The following is a 20,565-nucleotide window of genomic DNA, read 5'->3' on the forward strand; positions in this document are numbered from 1 at the left end:
TATTTGAATGCAATTTTCTACGTGTGTAAACGCATTTAATCTTGTTTTACATTAAGATTTTCTCCATTGAAACAACCGTGACAATATAGGACATTAATTTTCTCTTATGAATCAAATAATTGCTTTTCATTTCGATGGTAAGAGCACCATGCATTTAGCTGCGGGGATACGTTCCAATCACATATTCGTAGTACAATAGTGTAGTGTACCTCTAGATACATAGGAAACCGGGTAAGAGTTCAAAGTCGGTTGCGCTTTACGAAATTCATATCTTGTGATGGCTCTCGACAGCTATGGTTTCTTGTGCCATGGAGATTGGTTAGGAAAGAATGGTGGAGGGAAACCTGGCGTCTGCATTTAGCTGCTCTAAAAAAATGTCAAAAGGACAATGGTATTACGTCTCATTCGACAGATGATAACCATAGACGGATTTAGGGGAGGACCGGGCAAGCGCCCCCCCCCCCCACCCCCCTCCAGACGCTTAAAAAATAGACAAGATTTTAATAACGTTATCATTAAGTTCGTTTAATGTTGTGTATTACGGAGCCTCAATCGTTTAATTTCATATTAATAACTTTCATTTCAAAGTAAAGAGAATATTTTCTACAGTTTTTGTATTCTGTTTTTAATCTCAAATATGAGAAGACCTGTCGGATCCTTATGCCTCCCCTCCCAGAAAAAAATCCTGGATCAGTCCCTGATGGTAACCCTTACTATTCCGAGACATAATAGGGTAGTTTCCTTCATCAAATAAAACGAAAGGCATTGATTGTGATTCGTTACCCACCATTACTGTATTTATAATATACAAATTATGTATTTGGTTTTAGATATCCCAGGTTGGACGAATATCAATGGTCAATTTTAACCTCATTTGAAAAAGGCCAGGTTAGCGCCCATGCGATGCCACTCCACGTGACGTCACAGAGACCTAGATGCTATTCGAGTAGTCAGGAGTTTTACATCGTCTGAGATTACCAATGCATACATGAGGCACAGAGCTCAGGGAAACATCTCTTAATAATCACCTATTAAAATTGCCGAAGGTCGGAAAGTTTCCTTCGTTTGATAGGGTATCAATAATCCTTTTTTTAGACAAGCGCTACCTGCTAGCAGGGCACTCTGCTACCTGCTAGCAGCTTGCATCGTAGCGGCACTCATAGCCTCGCACCAAGGTGGCCTCACACTGCGGCAGGCGGAACCAGAATGACGTCACACGGGCTTTTGCAAGCATTCATACTTATCCGTCGCGTTTTCGAACGCTTGAAAATTTTTATTTTTCATTTAATCGCCAAAAATAGATATTGCCATTTAAAAATCTAAAAGCGTGAAATACGTACTCCAGGAGTAACAATCTTTCGATTTAGGTAATAAATAATAGGAAACCTCCCTATTCCTGGCCGATAGATTTAGAATGCAGCATATTTGCGAATAAAATCAAATAAAACTCCCCACCATATGAACATCCACTGTAACCATAATAGTGATATTTATTTAGGGAAAATTTTCCTATTTTTCCAAATACAGAATCAAACTAATTCATACATAAATTTGGGAATTTCTCTTATGGTAGTTTTGTGATCTTCATCGCCGTTCACGTGGCAGGATTCAAATATTACACATTGCACTACTATTGTGCACTTTTGCACGTAACATACTAGAAAATATATTTAGAAACATGAAACAGAGTCAAACTTGATTGCATTAAAAAATTTAAATAAAAAAGAAGAAATTTCAGTACGTAATTGAACATAGCATTAATTTGGGCATTTTTGCTCACAAATCACTAAATGATACATTGATGCATTAATTAAAAACATAGATAGCTTGAAGTGCCTTTTTAAAAAGTATATGCAAAGGGAAAAATGTCTGCATTGAGGCAATGACGATCGTAATCCTGGAATTCCTGTTCCTTGTTATGCGGTATAAATAGTTAAAATTCTGATGTGGGATATGAATTAAATATTTAGAAACGATTTTTTAAAATGAATTTGAAAAATGAAGATTTTTAAAATGTTAATTATGGAAAAGAGTTCGGAGCATTTTACCATGGACTCTTTAAGAATATAATCTATTTCGTCGTCCGTGAATTGCAAGATAATGATTCGGCAATGAATATTCGCATTTTAGTCACAGTCGTTTATATATAATTTCTATCTTTTACGGGATAAAATAATTTCTTGGACTTAAATGCATTTTAGCTTTCAGTGCGTTCACTATTTTATGTTGGACACGATAACCGGAAGCTGTGATACCTAATGGCGTTGAGATCAAAAAAGAAGATATCCAAAGGAAACATTGCAATTATTAATTAACCATGGTCACAGCCAAGCGCTCCACTCACTAGGTTACCACGCTCCCCGACTTTACAGTTAATGGACTTTCAATAAGCTGCAGGTGGGGACTCGAGGCATTAAAAGAGTAAGCATTTGATATCAAAGTGATTCCCAACGGACAAGGAAAAAACATCAATCAGATCTTCTACCATCTGGCAACCTTGATAAAATATTGCAAAAATGATCATAATAAAATTAATAACGAGTTTAAGATAACTGTAAAATAAAACTAAGGCGAAAAAGAAATATTTTTTATATTTTCAGTTGTTAAATTTTAATTCACTTTTGGCTCAATACATGGAGGAAGTGGTTGATTTTCGGCAAATTAAATAACGATTGAAGTTCTATAATTCCGTGAGGGATGGAAGACATCGGGATGGACACCCTTATACATTCCGAGACAGTCATGTAAATGTTGGCAATATGTTCGTGTAAGGCAAATTATGGCAATGAATACACCTCAAAAATTATATAAGTGATTAGTTGCCCCTTTGATGACCTCTGCTCAAATTTAAAAACTACTATTGGATCTTTACGGCTAAATTCATTAACATATATGCTCATTAAAAATTTCAACACAACTCGAGTGTACATATACATGGAACTTCGTCTTCCTAACATTATTTGGATAGATGGAAATCGGCATTAACCAATCAAAATAAGCGTATGATTGCCCCCATTTCGAGAATGTCTCGTTTTATTTGGCTTTAATTTCTACACAGAATCGAGACACAGATTTCTTTTTTTATCCTTGAAATAAATGTCGAAATTAGTCATTATCCAATTGATAAACTTTCATTTTACTATCAACACCGAAAGTTCTCCGAGAAAGTCTGGAGGGATACCAACATTTTTATTAATTCATAATAAAAAATAAAATAGATAACGGAAAGATTTATGAATGCACACCATTAGTTCCTTTTAAAAATATTTTATGATGCTATGGTGAAATTAATGTGGCGGTTTTTATCGAAATATGGTTAATTATATGCATTACCATTGCTTTGAAGGCAAGAGAATGTCGTCAGCTGTTTCGGCGACTTTAAACTTCGCGGTACCATTGGAGTCGCTCTTTTATTTTCGTTCTTCCAGTATTTGTTGTGTTTGCTCTTGCACGGGCTTGTCTGCAATAGGTGATAAATATCATCACCTTTTCTTGATTTTGTATATTTTTGTCTACGTTTTTTATCCTTGAATAGGAGTTATGCAGACTTTTAGAGGCTATCCGTTGAACTGAGTGAGCGGATAATCAATTTCTTCGTCAAGGAGCTATCATTAAGTGGCACAATGTCGGTATGTTGATTGTGTTTTTTGTTGACGCTAGATTTTTAGTTAATGTTGACTAAAATGCTACATTTTTTTATTAATTTTATGGCTCACATATGAAATATGGCATTTCTAACATCATCTGTCGATAAGTATGATATACTCTGTCTTTATAAGTATTCCTTATATGAGATAGTATTATGAGTCGTGAATTCTTTATTTCAGGATGAAGAGGACGGTTCGAGTCCCAACAAGGACGATTCACAGGAGAAAGAGTGCGTTCCTCCAGGCGATACTGGTGAAGTGGAGAATGTTAGAGTCGTGGTTCGCGTAAGACCACTAAATGAAGACGAAGTTCAAGCAGGATACCGAAAAGTTGTACAAGTAAATACAATGCAAGGAATGGTCACAGTGGAAAATCCGTGCCCATCAGCTCCTGGAGAACCGGCCAGAACTTTTACGTTTGATCTCGTATTTGACCTCGACTCTAAACAGGTACAAAATTATTTGTTATTAGTTGATGACATAGAAACGGACTTGAAGCGAACCTCCGGCAGAATATTTGGTGTGATATTGTAGTTAAACATCATAGTAGACGAAATAGAAATGAATGTTAAATAAAAATAAACTCATTCGTCATGATCTTAAGTTAATTGAAAACAAGCTCGTACTCAGAATGTGACTAAATTCTGTTCTCTGAGTGAACATAATTTTAACTCGTTTAATAATTTTTTTTGTTGAGATTATTTCATTCCATTTGCTGCGATTTTCATCCTCTATCGTTGGGGTGATTGTTTTATCTTCTTTCCTAATTTCATTCGGAAAGTGTGGAAATGGATATTTTGCCATTAAAAACTTCGAAGGTAGATTACCATGTTAGCTTTGAGTTGCATTTATGATTTTTTTAAACTTTGTTAATTCCAAATTCTATCCTTTCATCCACTGTTCTTTGTAAGTATGTTTCAACTTATCAATTTGTTTTGCAGACTGATGTGTACAATGAAATTGCCAGACCCATTGTGTCTAAAGTTTTAGAGGGATATAATGGAACCATCTTTGCTTATGGGCAAACTGGCACAGGAAAAACATTCACCATGCAAGGAGACTGGGAAGATCCCCACCTTAAAGGCATTATACCAAATTCATTTGCCCATATATTCGGTTATATTGCCAAGTCAAAAGAAGATAAGAGGTAAGTAAAATCATATCCACTAAAACTGGTGCCAAATTTTTGCCTGAACCTTGTAATTAAACTCCTGCTCTCCGTAGAGCTTCAATAGATTTCTGCTCGAGCATTTACACTCTTCTGTTTAGTATTTTTGGCCATTATTTTTGACCATGGGACCAAAATCAGGCCAGTCTTTTTCTTGGAATTATCCTGAGTATCAAAACTACCTAGCCAAACCTGAAAACATCCCTAGACTCTCACTGTGTAATTACTATTAATAATAGTATAATGGTATAAGTAGTATTGAGCACATTCAAGTTCTGTTGTTCAATAATCACATTCATTAGCTCTCTCCAACTCTTAATCTTTGTTATTTTAGAAATCTAAAATATTAAATGTCTTTGCCGCAGCAACTGAAGCGGTTGTAATCGAATTTGAAGAATTACTTTTTCAATTTCATGTTTGTTAGTTTGTAGCTTTTTAATTAAAACAAAATGAAGTAAATATACTATTATTTTTAGCATAATCAAATGTACACTGAGGAGGAAGGTTTATGTGCGATTATTATTGCAGTTCTTGATTTGAGTAATGGTGGGGAGGTCCAAACCTTAGTTCTGTGTTTCTGCCTCAACTCTGAAATGGTTTGGAATCAGAGCATGTGAGTGTATTGGAAATAGTTACATTCACAGTAAGGGCCAGCAAAAATAGCTTTATTTTCATATCTCTGTGGCCCCCCAGAAAAAAAGAAAAACCAGTCTGAGACTGTAGGTATGGCAAAAAGAATTTTTCCTATTTTTAATTTTCCCAACAGTTTTTTTTTGCTGAAGACTTTTATTTTTTTATATGATTCTATCTCCTGCGTTGAAGCCTCAAAGATAATACATAATGCTTTGTTATTAGTAGAGAAAAAGTCGTTGAATTTTTATAATGGGAATATTAATGGTAGTATTCATGATAATAATTATTTAACCGTAAATTTTAGCCATCACTGTAAATTAGAAAATGATGACTTCATCAAAGTCTGTTTTGGGCATTTTTGATATGCAATGACTTAAGAAAAATACATTTTACTGGGCCTTTTTTTATCATATATCATGACTCCATACTTCAACTCAGGGTTAAAAATTTATGCTGAACTAGATAATGACCAGAAGCATGTTTTTTTTATTCTCCTTGTGGTAGATGGAATTCAGTAAGGATTTACCCTTATTTCTAGTGCATATCCACAACATTTTTCTCTTATGTATTAAGTTCAAAAATGAATAATATAGTGGTCATGGATAAAATTTTTCTGACTCGAGAATTATGCTACCATATGTTGATGGTTTACACGTTCTTGCGAAGGAAATTACGAGGAAATTTGGAGCAATTATATTCTGAGTTTTAGAATTCAAAATGAGGATCTTTTGTGTTTGCATTTAAATTTTGCATGTTGTTTGCGGCATAAACATTCATGATGGTGTGTAAAGACACCATTTATTCTATATTTAATTGGAAAAAGAAGAGGACAGTACTTCTTCAAATTTCTTCAGAGAAAATTAAATTCCCTTATTCTTTAAAAAATTATGCAAAAGGTATGAAAACCCTGGTAGGCTATTTGATTGGAATTTGGATTCTAGGTTTTTCCAGGATCTTTTATGAATGACTGCCATGTCTTTAAGGATTTCCTGTATGTGTGTTTTTTTCTGCTTGCAAGTCCACTCCTACTGTAAGTGTTCCCTAAAACTGCGCCCTGGAGGAGGAGAAAATTGTTTAGCAGAAATGAATAAATACAGCATTTTCCAAAAGATGTGATAATCATATTTCAATGGAACATCTCTTGTCCCCTAATATGTATGTCATTACATATATTTTTTGATGAATACATATTGATATCTGTTTATCTTGATTCCCTACAGGTTTTTGGTACGAGTTTCATATTTGGAAATATATCAGGAAGAAGTTCGTGATCTACTTAGTCAAGACCAGGGTAAAAGGCTAGAAGTCAGAGAAAGACCAAATTTGGGAGTATTTGTCAAAGGGCTGTCAGGCTATGTGGTGAATAATGCCGGAGATATGGATAGAATAGTAAAAATGGGAAATAAAAATCGTAAGTGAAATGCTTAGTTAACCTCTTTATAATTTTAGCTTTGAAAAAGGTGGTTAATCAGGTATCAGTAATTGATATAATCACATATGGCCTTATTTTTTGCTTAAAATTTTTCTTTTGGCTTAATTTTCACTACAATAGTGAAGTCAGATATGTACTGAAGTACTGCAGTTATCAAACATAGCCACTTCTGCCACCTCTGAAATATGAAGTTCTCATCTTACATGTTATTCTGAGAAGTTGGTAAATTTGGACAAAGCTCTCATCTATAATAGTGTATAAATTATTCCAGCACTGAAAAGTAACTGTTATGGGATGAAAATTTTTCCTGATGAACTGTGGTGAACATGCTCAAGGGAAGACTAATATTAGCTCATATAATGAAGTGAATTCGTTGTAAGTATTTTGTTGAAAGTTGATTACGGTACTATGGATGCTTTTACAATAGGGTAGTTTCCTTCATCAAAGAAAACGAAAGGCATTGATTGCGATTCATTATCCACCATTATTGTATTCATAATGTACTAATTATATGGTTTTTGAAATCCCAGTTTAAACAAATGTTAATGTTCAATTTTAACCACACATGGAAAAAGATATCTTAATAATCACCTATTAAAACTGGCTATGGTCGGAAAGTTTACTTCGTTTGATTGGGTATTAATAATCCTTATTTTAGCCAAGCACTACCTGCCAGCAGGGTACTCTGCTATCTGCTAGCAGTTTGCATCTACATCTACATAATACCCCGCAAGCCGCCTAAAAGGCGTGTGGCAGGGGGTGTTAGGACACCAGCCGTTTACAGCTAAAAAAATTAAGTGCTCAAACGAAGTTGGGACTACCGTTTATTAAAGTCCTTTATGGTTCGGGGGAAAAACGAATTGCCATATCTATCCGTTCGGCAAAACATCTCTCTTAATTTATCACTTCTATCGGACCTGGAAATATAGTGTGGCTCTAATATTATGTTCTCTGTATCGCTCTTAAAGATATCCATTCTCAATTGTTCAAGCAATCTAAGCCTAGCGCGCAGCCTCCGAGTCTCCAAAGAGCACAGAGTCGTAGCGGCGCATATATCCTCGCCCCAAGGTCACCTCACACAGCAGCAGTGGGAACTAGAATGATGTCACACGGGCTTTTCCCTATATTTATGCTTAGCCGTCGCGTTTTCACGCGCTTGAAAACTTTCACTTTTCATTTAATCACGAAAAATAGATGTCATCATTTAAAAATCTAAAAGCATGAAATACGTACTCCAGGAGTAATTTTCACTCTCAATTTTCAGATGTGTATGATTGTTTGTATTTCAGGTGTTACTGGAGCTACAGCTATGAATGCTCAATCATCACGCTCTCATGCAATATTCACCGTCACAATTGAATGCATTCAAGAAGACAGTGAAGGAGACCATCACCTTCGTATGGGGAAGTTGCACCTCGTGGATTTGGCAGTATGTTTTTGGACCAAGATGCTGCGTGTGTTAGATTAAAAAAAAAGTGGCCAGTGTTACAGTTACCAGTTGAAGTACAGCTTACCTTTCATCTCATATTTTCAGGGTTCAGAGAGGCAAAGTAAAACTGGGGCAAGTGGACAACGTTTAAAAGAAGCATCGCAAATAAACTTGTCTTTGTCAACTTTGGGTAATGTGATATCAGCCCTGGTTGATGGTAAGAGCACTCATGTACCATATCGGAACTCCAAACTAACCAGGCTTCTACAAGATTCATTAGGAGGCAATTCTAAAACGGTCATGGTAAGATAATTCTCTTTGGATCAGTCGGTGCTTTTCATTCATGAATATGTGATTTTAAGTCCTTGTGAAATCAAGTATTTAAATGATCAGTGTTTGAGTGGCTACTGTTAAACTTTCACCCATGCTGAATTTCTTATGTGACAGAAAAATCCATTTTCCTTTATTCACAAAATTTCACTTTTTTCTTTTCTTACTTATGCAAGTTTTGATTCCTAATATTGAGTAATTTTTAATATTGGCTGCAGGTGATTTTGGTTTTAAGTACATCTATTCATTAGGTGATTGTTTTGTGCATTTCATTCATTTAAGTAACTTTGTGTGCCTTATCACAATTCTCTGGATTTATTTGAAGTTTGCTTGGAATCCAACAGCTTTCAGGGAAGATAAAATGCTGAAAATAATCATAATAAGAAAAACTTGGTGAATATTGGAGCACATGGTAACTGATGCTGGAAGTTCTGATGAATGGAAAATATTTTAAAAGAATATGATTTTTGAATTTGTAACCTCCATTTGGAGCATAAAATGATTTAAGGGTTAACCTTTTCCCTACCGTACACGTATATATACGTGTGGACGTTTCCTGACCCGGGAGACCACGGGCGTATATATACGTGTGAGATTTTCCCGGTCAAGAAAACGAAACCTGTATATATACGTTTTCTAGCTCTCCCCCTTTCAGGACGGTCGTGAGTTTAGGTCGCCTTTGTCTCGGGACCCAACGCTTCGGGGTTTAGGATTAACCCTCCGAATCCGGGAGCAGGTACCCGGACCCTTCGTCTTTTATAACCCCTCTCAGCGGTAAGGGACAGCGGTCATACAATTGTTTATAGAGTCAATTTTCGAAATAAAAATTTGTTCATTTCTCAAGAAATATAAACTAAGAATTGAATTGTTTGTCTTTTGAGCAGCGTTTAGAATTTTTAAACGAAATTCTACAACAAATATTAACTTATATCTCGAGTTATGTATAAACATCAACATGGAAATTGTTGCTGCGTTAAATGCTTTGATAATGGCCTTAGAACTTCGTTTAAAATTTGACAATGCTCAGATAAAAATTAGGAATTATATTCTATGTCTGTAATTTACGTGCAAGCAACAATTATCCATTTGCTAAATACATATAAGCAATACATAAGTTGACCGCGAACCAATGCCGCAGGTATGGTCGTAAAACCGGAAAGGAGGGAGCACAACTACTCTCGGAGTCCGATATAATGCGGAGTCCCACCGTGGAGGGGTCGAAAAAGGTTCAGCGAGACCCTTCTTAACGAATGCCCTCCAAAAATGCTCCGTACCACGAGAAAGAAGAGTCTCTTGGGGCTCGGTACAGCAGTCAATCTAAGACGAAAACTCCGCGGTCTCGAAAGGGTTAACATTTTGTGTGGAATTACACTTAATATTTTAATTGAAGATTTGCCAGTATTAATTGCATTTAGTCCTTCATCTAAATATTTACTAGTGGAATGAAAATGAGGAATCTTAAAATGAAAGGTAGTTGCACTTTTCCACAATAATTTAATGTGCATGACGTGTTTTGGCTCGCAGAGCCATGCCAATGCCATCATCTGGTCTTGTATCAGATGATGGTTCCGTGAGTTGAAATATGTCATTCGCATTAAATTATTAGGGATAAATGCAACAACCTTTCATTTCAGTATGTAGAACTTCCACTATGTCACTCCTTAATTAATCAGTTAAACTTGTGAGGAATCTTGTTTTTTCTGTCCAAAATAAGTTCATGTAGACACTTCACTTGTATGACTAACTATTTCAACTTTTTTCTGTTTTGCAATGGTAGTTATGAATAGTTGAGAAGGAAGCAAACTCTTTTTCTACCGAGGCGATAGCTAGAAAAGGTTGTTTTGGGCAGGGTGGATTCATTTGAAAGCAAGGGACATTTCGGTGAGGTTCATGTTTGCAGTATCAATTTCCTCAGAGACTGTACCCCAAAAAATGTTTTTGTTGGTGGGTTTGAGCCCTTTTATCTTACCAACTGTCTATAGTATTGCTTTCTATTGCTCTACAAAAATTTATTTTACTGACCCAGGTTCAAGAATTACACATATGCAGTGTTGAAATCTGTGTAGAATATTTTTATGTGGAATGGTAGATAGATGTTTTTTCTCCTCATAATGTGGCTACATCAAGTTAACGCTTCAAATATGATGTAATCTCGTGAACAGTTTTTTGAGAATGAATGTTTTTAAAGGAAAGGTTACCTCTGCACTCTATCATTTCTTGTTTTTTCATGAACTGCTTATTCATCTGAGAATTTCCTTGTTTCTTTTCTAGGTTGCAAATGTTGGACCAGCTGAATATAATTATGATGAGACTGTATCAACTCTCCGGTATGCCATGCGAGCTAAAGGCATTCAAAATCGTGCATGGGTGAACGAGGACCCCAAGGATGCCCTGTTGCGTCAGTTTCAGGATGAAATCCTTCTTCTCAAAAAACAGTTATCTTCTCTTTCAGTTGAGGATGCTTCAGAAATAATGGAAAACCTTGGAATGGGAACAGGAAATCATAGTCAATCAGTATCTGGTATGTATTTTGGCAAAACAATTTGGCATTCAAAACATGGCTTTGTGCTTGATGTTTTTTTATTCTCATTTTTGTCCATGTAATTAAACAGAGCTTTATTTAGATTTTTCCAATGCATGACTGAGCTTAAATTGATGTTTAGAGTCCTTGTGGTTTTTTATTACATGCTGTACATTACATTTAGCTGAAGTACTACAATTATGCTATACCATTCAGTGTTGATTTTCTGTTCCCTCTTCCCCGTTAATTTTTAATATATGTTGTAGAGGTAGAAAATTTTATTTATAAACAGTACCATTCTTAGGAAATTGTGAAGATTCTACTGGACCATTGGTTCAAACAGGATTGACTGAGAACCTACCTGATTTCTTAATTGGTCAGTGTTCCTTATTGGACCTTATTCCAGATAAGTTGTTATTCTAGATTTTTTCTTTGGCATTATGTAGTGTGTTTCATTTCATTAGTATGTTTTGCGTTTGTTCTTGAAATTAGTTAATTTTTATAATTGAAATCAATGCTAAAATCTGTGTAGAAAAGGATACTGGGGGTAGTAAATGCCATTAGGGAGATTACAAAATCACAGAGTATCACACTGTTATCAGGCTTTATGTAGTCATGGTTCCAATCCAGTCCAAAATAATGCGAAAAAAAATTGTACTTACCGGGGCAAAGTTTAGAATTTCTCAATAAACTTCAAATTATGAAAAATGATGATTTTCCTGGTTAAAACACACATCCACCTATGTTACAGGGGAATGGCATTTAGTTTGGTGGAATTTACATTTACCAGATGATTCTACAGTGTTTCAGCTGTCATATGACATCAACTACCCTTTCCTCTAATGAGGAAGATATGAGAGGATGGCTTAACGAATTTCAAGGAAATTCTATGATTTTGCCTACTTCACAGGGGTCTCGGAGTTGTCTGAAGAAATTCTCCTCTTGGAAGATGATTCCTTATGGCTCCAATTTTGTCGTTCCCCAAAAAGTATGGTGGAGTGGCCATATACATATATGTTGGTATTAGAGGCCCCTCTCCCGCACTTTTTAGAGGAGGAAGATCGAATTGGTGCCATAAGAAATTATCTTGCGAGTGGAGCACTCATCCACCTAGCTGCCACACCCCTGTAAAGTATAATTTGTGGGATAGGGAAGATTTTTAGAATATTATGGTGATTATTAAACATCTCTGATGATCTTTATCTGGAGACGACGTAAGTGATGTTGTATCAAAACTGAAACACTACCATTGGGCGTGTGGAAATTCTATCAAACCAAGCACCATTTACTTGCACAACACAAGAGTGTGTTTTTTTCAGCTAAACCCCAAGTTTTCATATTTTGATGTTTATGTTGAGACCTCTAAACATCACATTGAGGCAAAATTTTTGTGCTTTTTTTGGACTGAATTGTAACTAAGAGCACAAAAAGCCCGATAACATTTCGATACTTCACGGCTTTGTAGTCACCATGGTATGGTGCTAATGATAAATATGATTATTTCTGAGGTATATGTACACTTTTCTGTAGATATGCTTGTTGCAGTAATTTTTATTTGCTTTTTTTAATGGCGGTATCATTCATTCTTCTTAGTCCGTCCTAATAATTTTTGGTTTATTAGCATCATAAAAATTCTTTTGTACCTTGCAGGCTTACCCAAAGTATTCCTCGGCCTGTTTAAGTGGCAATCAATCATTGATCTGACGTTTTGTATAATGCTAGAGCAAAATATTTTTGCACATGCACAGAGAAGAGGTTGGATGTAGATTCTTTTCGCTAAGTCATTAAAATATCAAACCATTTTATGATTTCAATATTTTACATGATTTTTACAAGGAAATGACATAATGAGGTAATGGCTTGTTATGTGTATCTAACTTAACCCATAAATGCATAAAGTTAATTTATTAGATATTTCGTTAAAATTAGCATTTAACTCAATTGGTGCATTTCACCTTTACCTACAGGCTACATTACTCATGAGTGCACAGCAGAAATTTACTATCATCTATCATTTTCAGTATCTTACCAGAATACCTCTTCCAAAATATGAAAAAAATAGACTACCTATAACCAATTAATTAATATTACTTTTTCGGTGCATGATAACTACATAATACCACACTATCTGCACAGGTCTATTTAAAAATATCTATTGTGTCTTGCAATTTTTAGAACGCAATGAAAATAATTTAGTGTGGTTGAGGTGTATTTTTCAAATTTTACTTCTTTTCTGTAGTGTTTTTTCACAATCCTCCCATAAATATCTTTTGCTCTCTCATTATGTGAACAATCAGACGTCCTAAGACATTTGCAGTCTAGAATGAGAACTGCATGGTTACAAAAATGAAGATTTCTATCTCATCAAATTTTTCAAGGAATTTATCTTGTTAACTGTCATATACTTATGTTATTTCAGCAGTTTCAATGTGTCAAAAAATTATCAATAACCCTCTTCCTGTTCTTCTGAATGTCAACATTGTTGGTCCCACAGGAGTAGTTGATTCCACTTTTGTGGTGCACGTTGAATTCCATTTAAAATAATACTGGACCTTCAGCTTGATCATCTTCCTTCATGTAAGATTGAATAAGCCAAAATATCATTCTTATATTATGTAATAAATGAGAAAAATGTTGGAAAAAGGTTCCCGCTGGAGTTGATTGGAAATTTTTTTCAGAGAATTCTGGCCCTTGGATATTATGACAATTACATCATTGCTTGGTGCCATTTTTAATCTGGAAATCAAAGTAATACTAAATAGAACAGCATGTACCTCAGGGTGGATTAGAAAACTCAAGTTTTTCTTTCGGAAACTAAGCTCATTAAAAGAAACATTGTGAAACGAAATCAAAAAAAGGCCCAAAAATTTTAGACCTCTTGGTGAACCTTTGGACTGGTGCATAATGGCTTTTTTGTAGAGGGGGTTGATAGTCTAAAAACCCATTATTTTAAGCCATACCCAAGAGATTTTGCCAAGTTACGTTCGTGCAAAAATGCTGTCACTTTTGTTGTACACATTTAGGGCCGTTCAACCATAAATTGACTTTTTAGAGCACCTAGAGAGTGGGGGATGCTAGGCAACCTAGATGCAGCATAACTTCCCAGTATGGGGACCAGTGGCGCCGACTCCATGGGGCCTGAGGGGGCCCGAGCTCCCTCGAAAATTCGTTATGGGTGTGATGAAAAAATGTGCCAGGCTTGTCGATTTTCCCCGAAGTGTCCAGATATCGAGGCTCGAGTTATCAGGGTTCTAATGTTGATCATATGACTCTTCTAAAATGCTTACAAATCTTAAAACTCACTACTTATAAAATTTCCCGACGCAAGATCCCCAGTTTGGGCCCCCCCAATATTTTTTGTAACTCGGCACCCCTGATGGGGACAGGTATAGGCAGATCTAGGGGGTGGGGGGCACATGCCCCCCCAGATACTTAAAAAATATGCGAGATTTTTATTATGGTCCCATTATCATTGCGTTCATTTTGTATAACGAGGTATCCTTGTGCCCCCCAGAACAAAATCCGGCCTTGCTTACCCCCCCCCCCCCCCAGAAAGAAATCCTGGATCGGCCCCTGGGGAAGTAGTAGGCTGTCAGTGCCTCCTGTGTGCTTGACACTTGATTTCACAGAGATTTAACTTATATACAATGCATAAAAATTTGGCAACAGTTTACATACACATACATACCTCAAAGAGTAGGCCTGTATTGAACTGTACTTTTTCATTATTTCTTGGAAATGATACTCCTTATATCAGTTTTTTTGTTTATAACAGTTACGTTGAAGCATTAATGGATATTTTTCTTATGCTTATGTGAGTAATATCAAAATAGGGGTAATTTATTAAAGGTATACCTCACATTCACATTTTAACCTGCTAGCCTCCTCAGTGGGGTGTGGTAAGGGGTGTTAGAACACCAGCCTTTTACATTAAAAGAAATGAAGGTGTATTGTGTGATGTGGAATCATGTGAAATTATTTTATAATATTCTCCATATTTCTTTGAAAGATATCTTTTCTTAAATACTCAAGCTCAAGATAAGCCTAGTAAATCTAGATGAATTTTTCTAGGATAAATTTTTCTGAAAATAAAGAAGAGTCTGACTGCTTTCACCTTTTTGTTTGATTAGAGGTTAAAGTAGTTGTGGTATATTAATGCTCATAGCATATGAGTCGGCAGAGATATGAGTTGTATGTACTGTCAGGCATATATTTCTAGTAGCTTGCGGAAATTATTATGCATTTCATTTGAAGTAATATTTAAAATTTTGAAAAACTACCAACTCAATAGTTCTCTCGGCAAACATTATAACTTTATTTTGAACATTTCATTTCAATTATCTGAATTCTATTCTTCGAATGTATGGCAATACATACTGTTAGGAATTCGTCGTTGAATTGTGATTGTAACTGTACTGCTTGTATTTTACTGCTTGTGGCAGCTTCATTGCTATTCTTGTAAAAATGCATATTTGGAAGCAATGCTGGAGAATTCCTTTGCGGGTGTTTGACATCATGTAATTAGGTTTTACATTATATGCATTTAAAAAATTAAATACTATTGATAAGCTTTGTATTGCTGCTGGATCTCAAAAATTTTATGTAAACTCTTATGTGCGGAAATGAGTCGCATGCATGTGCTTAAATTATTAATGTATCCTTTTAATTTTGAAAGCTATTTTAGAATTGTAATGATGTTCCATTCTTTTGGCATTGGAGACAGATATTTTATTTTGAGATAATCAGAATTTTTTTTTCATTTACTAATATGACTGAGTCTTATTTAAGTATTAATTAAGGTAGTAATGCTAGAATGCCATTTCAGAGAGCAGTGAATCTGGTGCTGAAAAAGAAGAAGTGAAAGACGAGTACGAAAAAGATCAGAATGAAAGGGACTCTGATGACATTGAGGATGAGGAAGATGATGATGAGGATTTTGAAGAAAATGGAGATGAGGATAAATCAATGTCTGAGAAAGAAAAAGAAGATGAGGATGAAGATGGGAACAAAGGTTCTCAGAATAATCCGAGTAGTGAAGAAATTAAGGAAATGAAGGTTACTAATTATGCTATAATTCTTTTTCCAAATATGAAGTATGAAAACTTGTGCACCTTTTATGGAAGAGTCATGTTTAAGGAAGAGGGTGTGTGGCTATTCGGGAATCCTCCAAATTTCTCAGAATTCATTCAAACCTTCAATAATGTGTATGTTCATAATATGTCAGTAGTGGATACAGAAAAAACTCTAGGGGGAGGGGGGACAAAAGATATCTTGAGGTACCATGGCAAAAGATATCGTGGGGGCACATGCCCCCGCCACTGTAATATGTACTCACTCCTTACATTAGTGGATACCTTTTCTTTCTTTGCAGCAGAATATATGGTCTTGTGGAATTAACATCTCCAAAAATTTGCCAGTTAATAATATTTATATGGAGTAAAAAGATCATTTTCCCCATTTACCTCCAAATAGATTGAATGAGTGTACCATAATGTACACTCAATCTTCCTTTTCTGTGTAAATTTCCCTTAAAGCTTAATGTTAGTTTTTCGTGAATTTTGTTTGAATTTAACATACTCAGTTTTTAGTGCAGACACTGCAGCTCTGGGTCGTCTTCCATCATGAAGCTTGAGGCCCTGAGAATTATGGGTAAATGGCTATAGAAAAGTCAGCAGTAGAGCTGCAATTGACCCTGTGGAAAACCTTTTCGCCTTAACGAGTAATAGTATTGGAAAAGCATAAGAACTTATTAATATGCATATTTCAATCAGATATATGATATTAGCTCAAAGCATACTTGAATGTTTTTTTTTATATAGAAATATAGTTTATTAATAACAATATATACATATTCCATCATGTCTTTTAACATATAACAATCTAGGCCCCGCTAAGTCTCAATGACTTGTCAGCGGGTTCCAATACATCACAAAAATATATGACAGCATTTGTATAATACAGATACATTTTCCCAACTAATGCAAGCATACATACACATGCGAACTAGCCTTCAATTGATACTCATATACATTAGTATACCATTTATATACATTTTTTTATATTTATATATTGCTTTCAAGGATAATAACATACATTAGAAAAACGGTCACTCGATTTCATTTACCTTCTTTTTCATTTTCCAGCAACCAATTAACAGATATTTCAACAACATATTAACAATAATTTTTAACCATTGATCATCAAACATACACTTATTCCTTATTACATACATAAAATACACACATGACTTTTTTTTTCAATTGTATACCTATGTAAGCATACTGGTACATATATTCAATTATGATATGTAATTTAGACTTTTTTAAACATTTAATGCAATACATCACATAAATATTTTACCTATTGTTCTTCCAACAATCATTTTTTTATTTTTGTCTTGACTTCATGTCTAGTAGTTAATGTAGTTAAACTGTTTGGTATTTTGTTGAATTCTTTTGGTACAATCACTTGAAACGTATTATTACCATAACCTGTATATTTCAAAGGAACACAAAATTTTCTTATTGAACGCAATTTTTCACTATTTTGAAAGGAACGCATTTTTTTATATTTATTACAGAAATAATTGTCCTGTATAATTATATATCTATATAATTTTTCTAACCTTAAAATGCCTAAATATTTATAAACATGTTCAATATTTGTATATGATTTGTCTATTCTATCATATAAAACTTTCATGAATTTATTTTGTTTCTTGATTAGCAGTTTATGGTACATACTATTTACATTTCCCCATATAGTGAGCCCGTATGTCATTAAGTTCTCAACTAATCCATAATATATTAATTTCAGAGCAGAAAATGGAACTATATCCTTAATGTAATACATTTGATATAATATTCTTCTTAATCTTGTATTTAATGCAATGACATGTGTCTTAAATTTAAAAGCATCATCAATTATTATACCTAAATATTTATATTTTGTTACTTGTTCTAGATATGGGCATTTACAATTTTTTGTACCTACTTGTAAACAGTCATTTGAGTGTTTACAAATTTTTAATGTTTTTTTCTGTGAAGTTTTTGTCACAACATGCATGACTTTTGATTTTTTTTCGTTTACAATTAACTTGTTATCATGGGACCAGCATAAAAAATGCTCAAAATCTTTTTTTAAATTCAACTCTGCATCTTTAAAATTAGTATGAGTTGAAATCCTCTTTCTTAAACTGATGGTTTATTGTCAAGTCATGACGGAAATTGATATGAATTTCAAATTCGAAGTCAAGATCTTAAAATGGGAATAAAAACAAATAATATCATCCAAAAAACCTATTATAGTCCTTAGGATTTTTCTTCATGCATTTTGTGAGCAAAAAGGGAGTTTTTGGAGAAAAACCTATGTATTGTAATTGAAAGATTAAATTTGGAGGTACTATCCAGCATACATTTTCATTTACAGCATACATTTTACGTTTTATAAAATCCTATTATCTAATGGTGCATAGTCCTTTTATAACTCAGCTCTACTGGTAATAAATAATCATACATTTTGTGGAACAATAAATTTTTGAGTACATTTTTTCTCATGAGACTCTTGAAAACTGAAGGTGATTAAGGATTGTTAAAAAAAACTAAGATATTTTTGGCATTTAATTATGTACATTGAAATATATCTGTTATCCTGATTAGGACAGCATGTAATTTTTTTGTATGTTTTCATGGATGCAGCGGGACAATATGCACATGACTTCATGTATTGTTCATTCTTAATTTGATGTGCTTAATTAAAATAAATTGTATCCATTAGGTTAACAAGCTCTCATTTGTTCCTTGTTTCCTAAGTCGCTTCTTGTTGAACGGCTGAGGGTTTAATTAAATTTTCTTCTTGAATGTAAATTTTTACATTTTTCATATGCCCAATTGAATTTTTGTTTTGCAGGCAAGGCTTGAAGCAGACAGGCATAATTTGCTGGTGCAGAAAGAGGAAGAGGAGCGTGAGAGGAGACGACTTGCTTCAGACGTTAATCTTCATGATTCTGAGGTCCAGAAGGCACGGTGCGTCCCATGTTTGAGTATCTGTTCTTTTTCTTACTGCTAATTTTTAGATTTCATCTTATTTGGGATATTGATAATTCATTTACTCCTCAGTACCGTTAGGCTTAAAAGCATTACGAGAGCTTTAGGTTGTATCCAAGTTATTATGAGCCATATTCAGAGATGGGCAAATACATTTGAATTATATTTTGCATCTTTGGTCCTGTGCACAAAAAGAAATATTCATATAATTTTAATATTGGTATATGCTTTGTCTTTCGTTTCTTTTCCATATGATAATGCATTGTCTTTTGTAAGTGAATCTCAAGTTATTGTTACTATTGTCTGATATTCTCTATACTGCTAGGTGGTTGATTGGGGGATAGTCAATGGTTAAATGAGTGCTAATATTGGATGATGTCTGGTGGCCTCTAGTTATAGGAACATTAGAAAGTGATGTCTATATTTACACTAGGTTTACTATGATCTTAGATACATAGTCTTTCAAGTTTTTTGTGCTTGTTAATGTATCAAGAAGCCTTGCCTCATGAGAGATATACAGGCAAGGAGATTATAACATAATAATGTGAAAAGGTTGACCAATGAAATTTTTGTCAGTATACAGCATCCATGGCTTATGTTTCATGTGAATTTCAGTCTGTTCTGAGACAAGTTATTGTCTATATCTGCCAGATGATAAATTCAATGCTGCAGGAAATGTCCTGAGAGAGTTTTCTCTGGTTGAGGATTCCTGCATTTTTTATATTTTCTTCTTATTGTTTTAGCATAACTTTGACTTGAAAATGATTCCTGAAAAAAATATGTTTAAATTGAAAATGTCATCCATACATGTTTACGTACATGTTTATCATGATTCTGATGCAGAAATATTTCTGCTAATTAAGTGAAAAAATAATGGAACATTCACCTCTAAGCTCATTGACTTAGAAATTGAGATGGATTTATTGCAATACATTTGGAGGAATATGTTTTAACATGTTTCAAATAATACTCAACGAGAGATGTGAAAATAGTGCTACATGTTGTCTTTGTTACATATATGTTAATATTTCTCCAAAAAATACTGATTAATTAATCCATGTCAAACTGTATGTTGTCTCATTTATATGCTTGTTTTTATTTACATTTTTCAGCAATGAACGTACCATGCTGAGTGAAAAACTTCAGAGTTTAGAGCGAAAAATATTGGTTGGAGGTGAAAATCTGTTGGAGAAGGCTGAGGAGCAGGAGAGACTTCTGGCAATGTCTCAAGCTGAATTGGAGGAGAGGAGGTTGAGTGAGAAGCACCTGCGCTCGCAATTAGAAGAGAAGGAGGTAAAAATGATTTTTTTTCTGAGTATATACGTATGTACTGCTTTGGTGAAAGTCGATAAAATAAAAC

General features: G+C 34.5%; 1 protein-coding gene across 1 annotated transcript in view; it reads left to right on the top strand.

Annotated features, from left to right (window-relative positions):
* Positions 1-3,444: 3,444 nt before the first annotated feature.
* LOC124167947 (kinesin-like protein KIF3A) overlaps positions 3,445-20,565 on the top strand; it is a 39,725-nt gene continuing 22,604 nt past the window's right edge. The window contains exons 1-11 of the mRNA XM_046546018.1: positions 3,445-3,629; positions 3,828-4,097; positions 4,589-4,794; positions 6,669-6,859; positions 8,170-8,309; positions 8,415-8,612; positions 10,911-11,160; positions 11,465-11,536; positions 15,986-16,215; positions 19,069-19,184; positions 20,318-20,498. Of these exons, the coding sequence (XP_046401974.1) occupies positions 3,624-3,629; positions 3,828-4,097; positions 4,589-4,794; positions 6,669-6,859; positions 8,170-8,309; positions 8,415-8,612; positions 10,911-11,160; positions 11,465-11,536; positions 15,986-16,215; positions 19,069-19,184; positions 20,318-20,498 (1,860 nt within the window). The 5' untranslated portion in view covers positions 3,445-3,623. The remainder of the gene's footprint in view (positions 3,630-3,827; positions 4,098-4,588; positions 4,795-6,668; positions 6,860-8,169; positions 8,310-8,414; positions 8,613-10,910; positions 11,161-11,464; positions 11,537-15,985; positions 16,216-19,068; positions 19,185-20,317; positions 20,499-20,565) is intronic.

Source organism: Ischnura elegans, chromosome 1 (genome assembly GCF_921293095.1).
Source record: "Ischnura elegans chromosome 1, ioIscEleg1.1, whole genome shotgun sequence".
In the NCBI taxonomy this organism is placed as follows: Eukaryota; Metazoa; Arthropoda; class Insecta; order Odonata; family Coenagrionidae; genus Ischnura; species Ischnura elegans.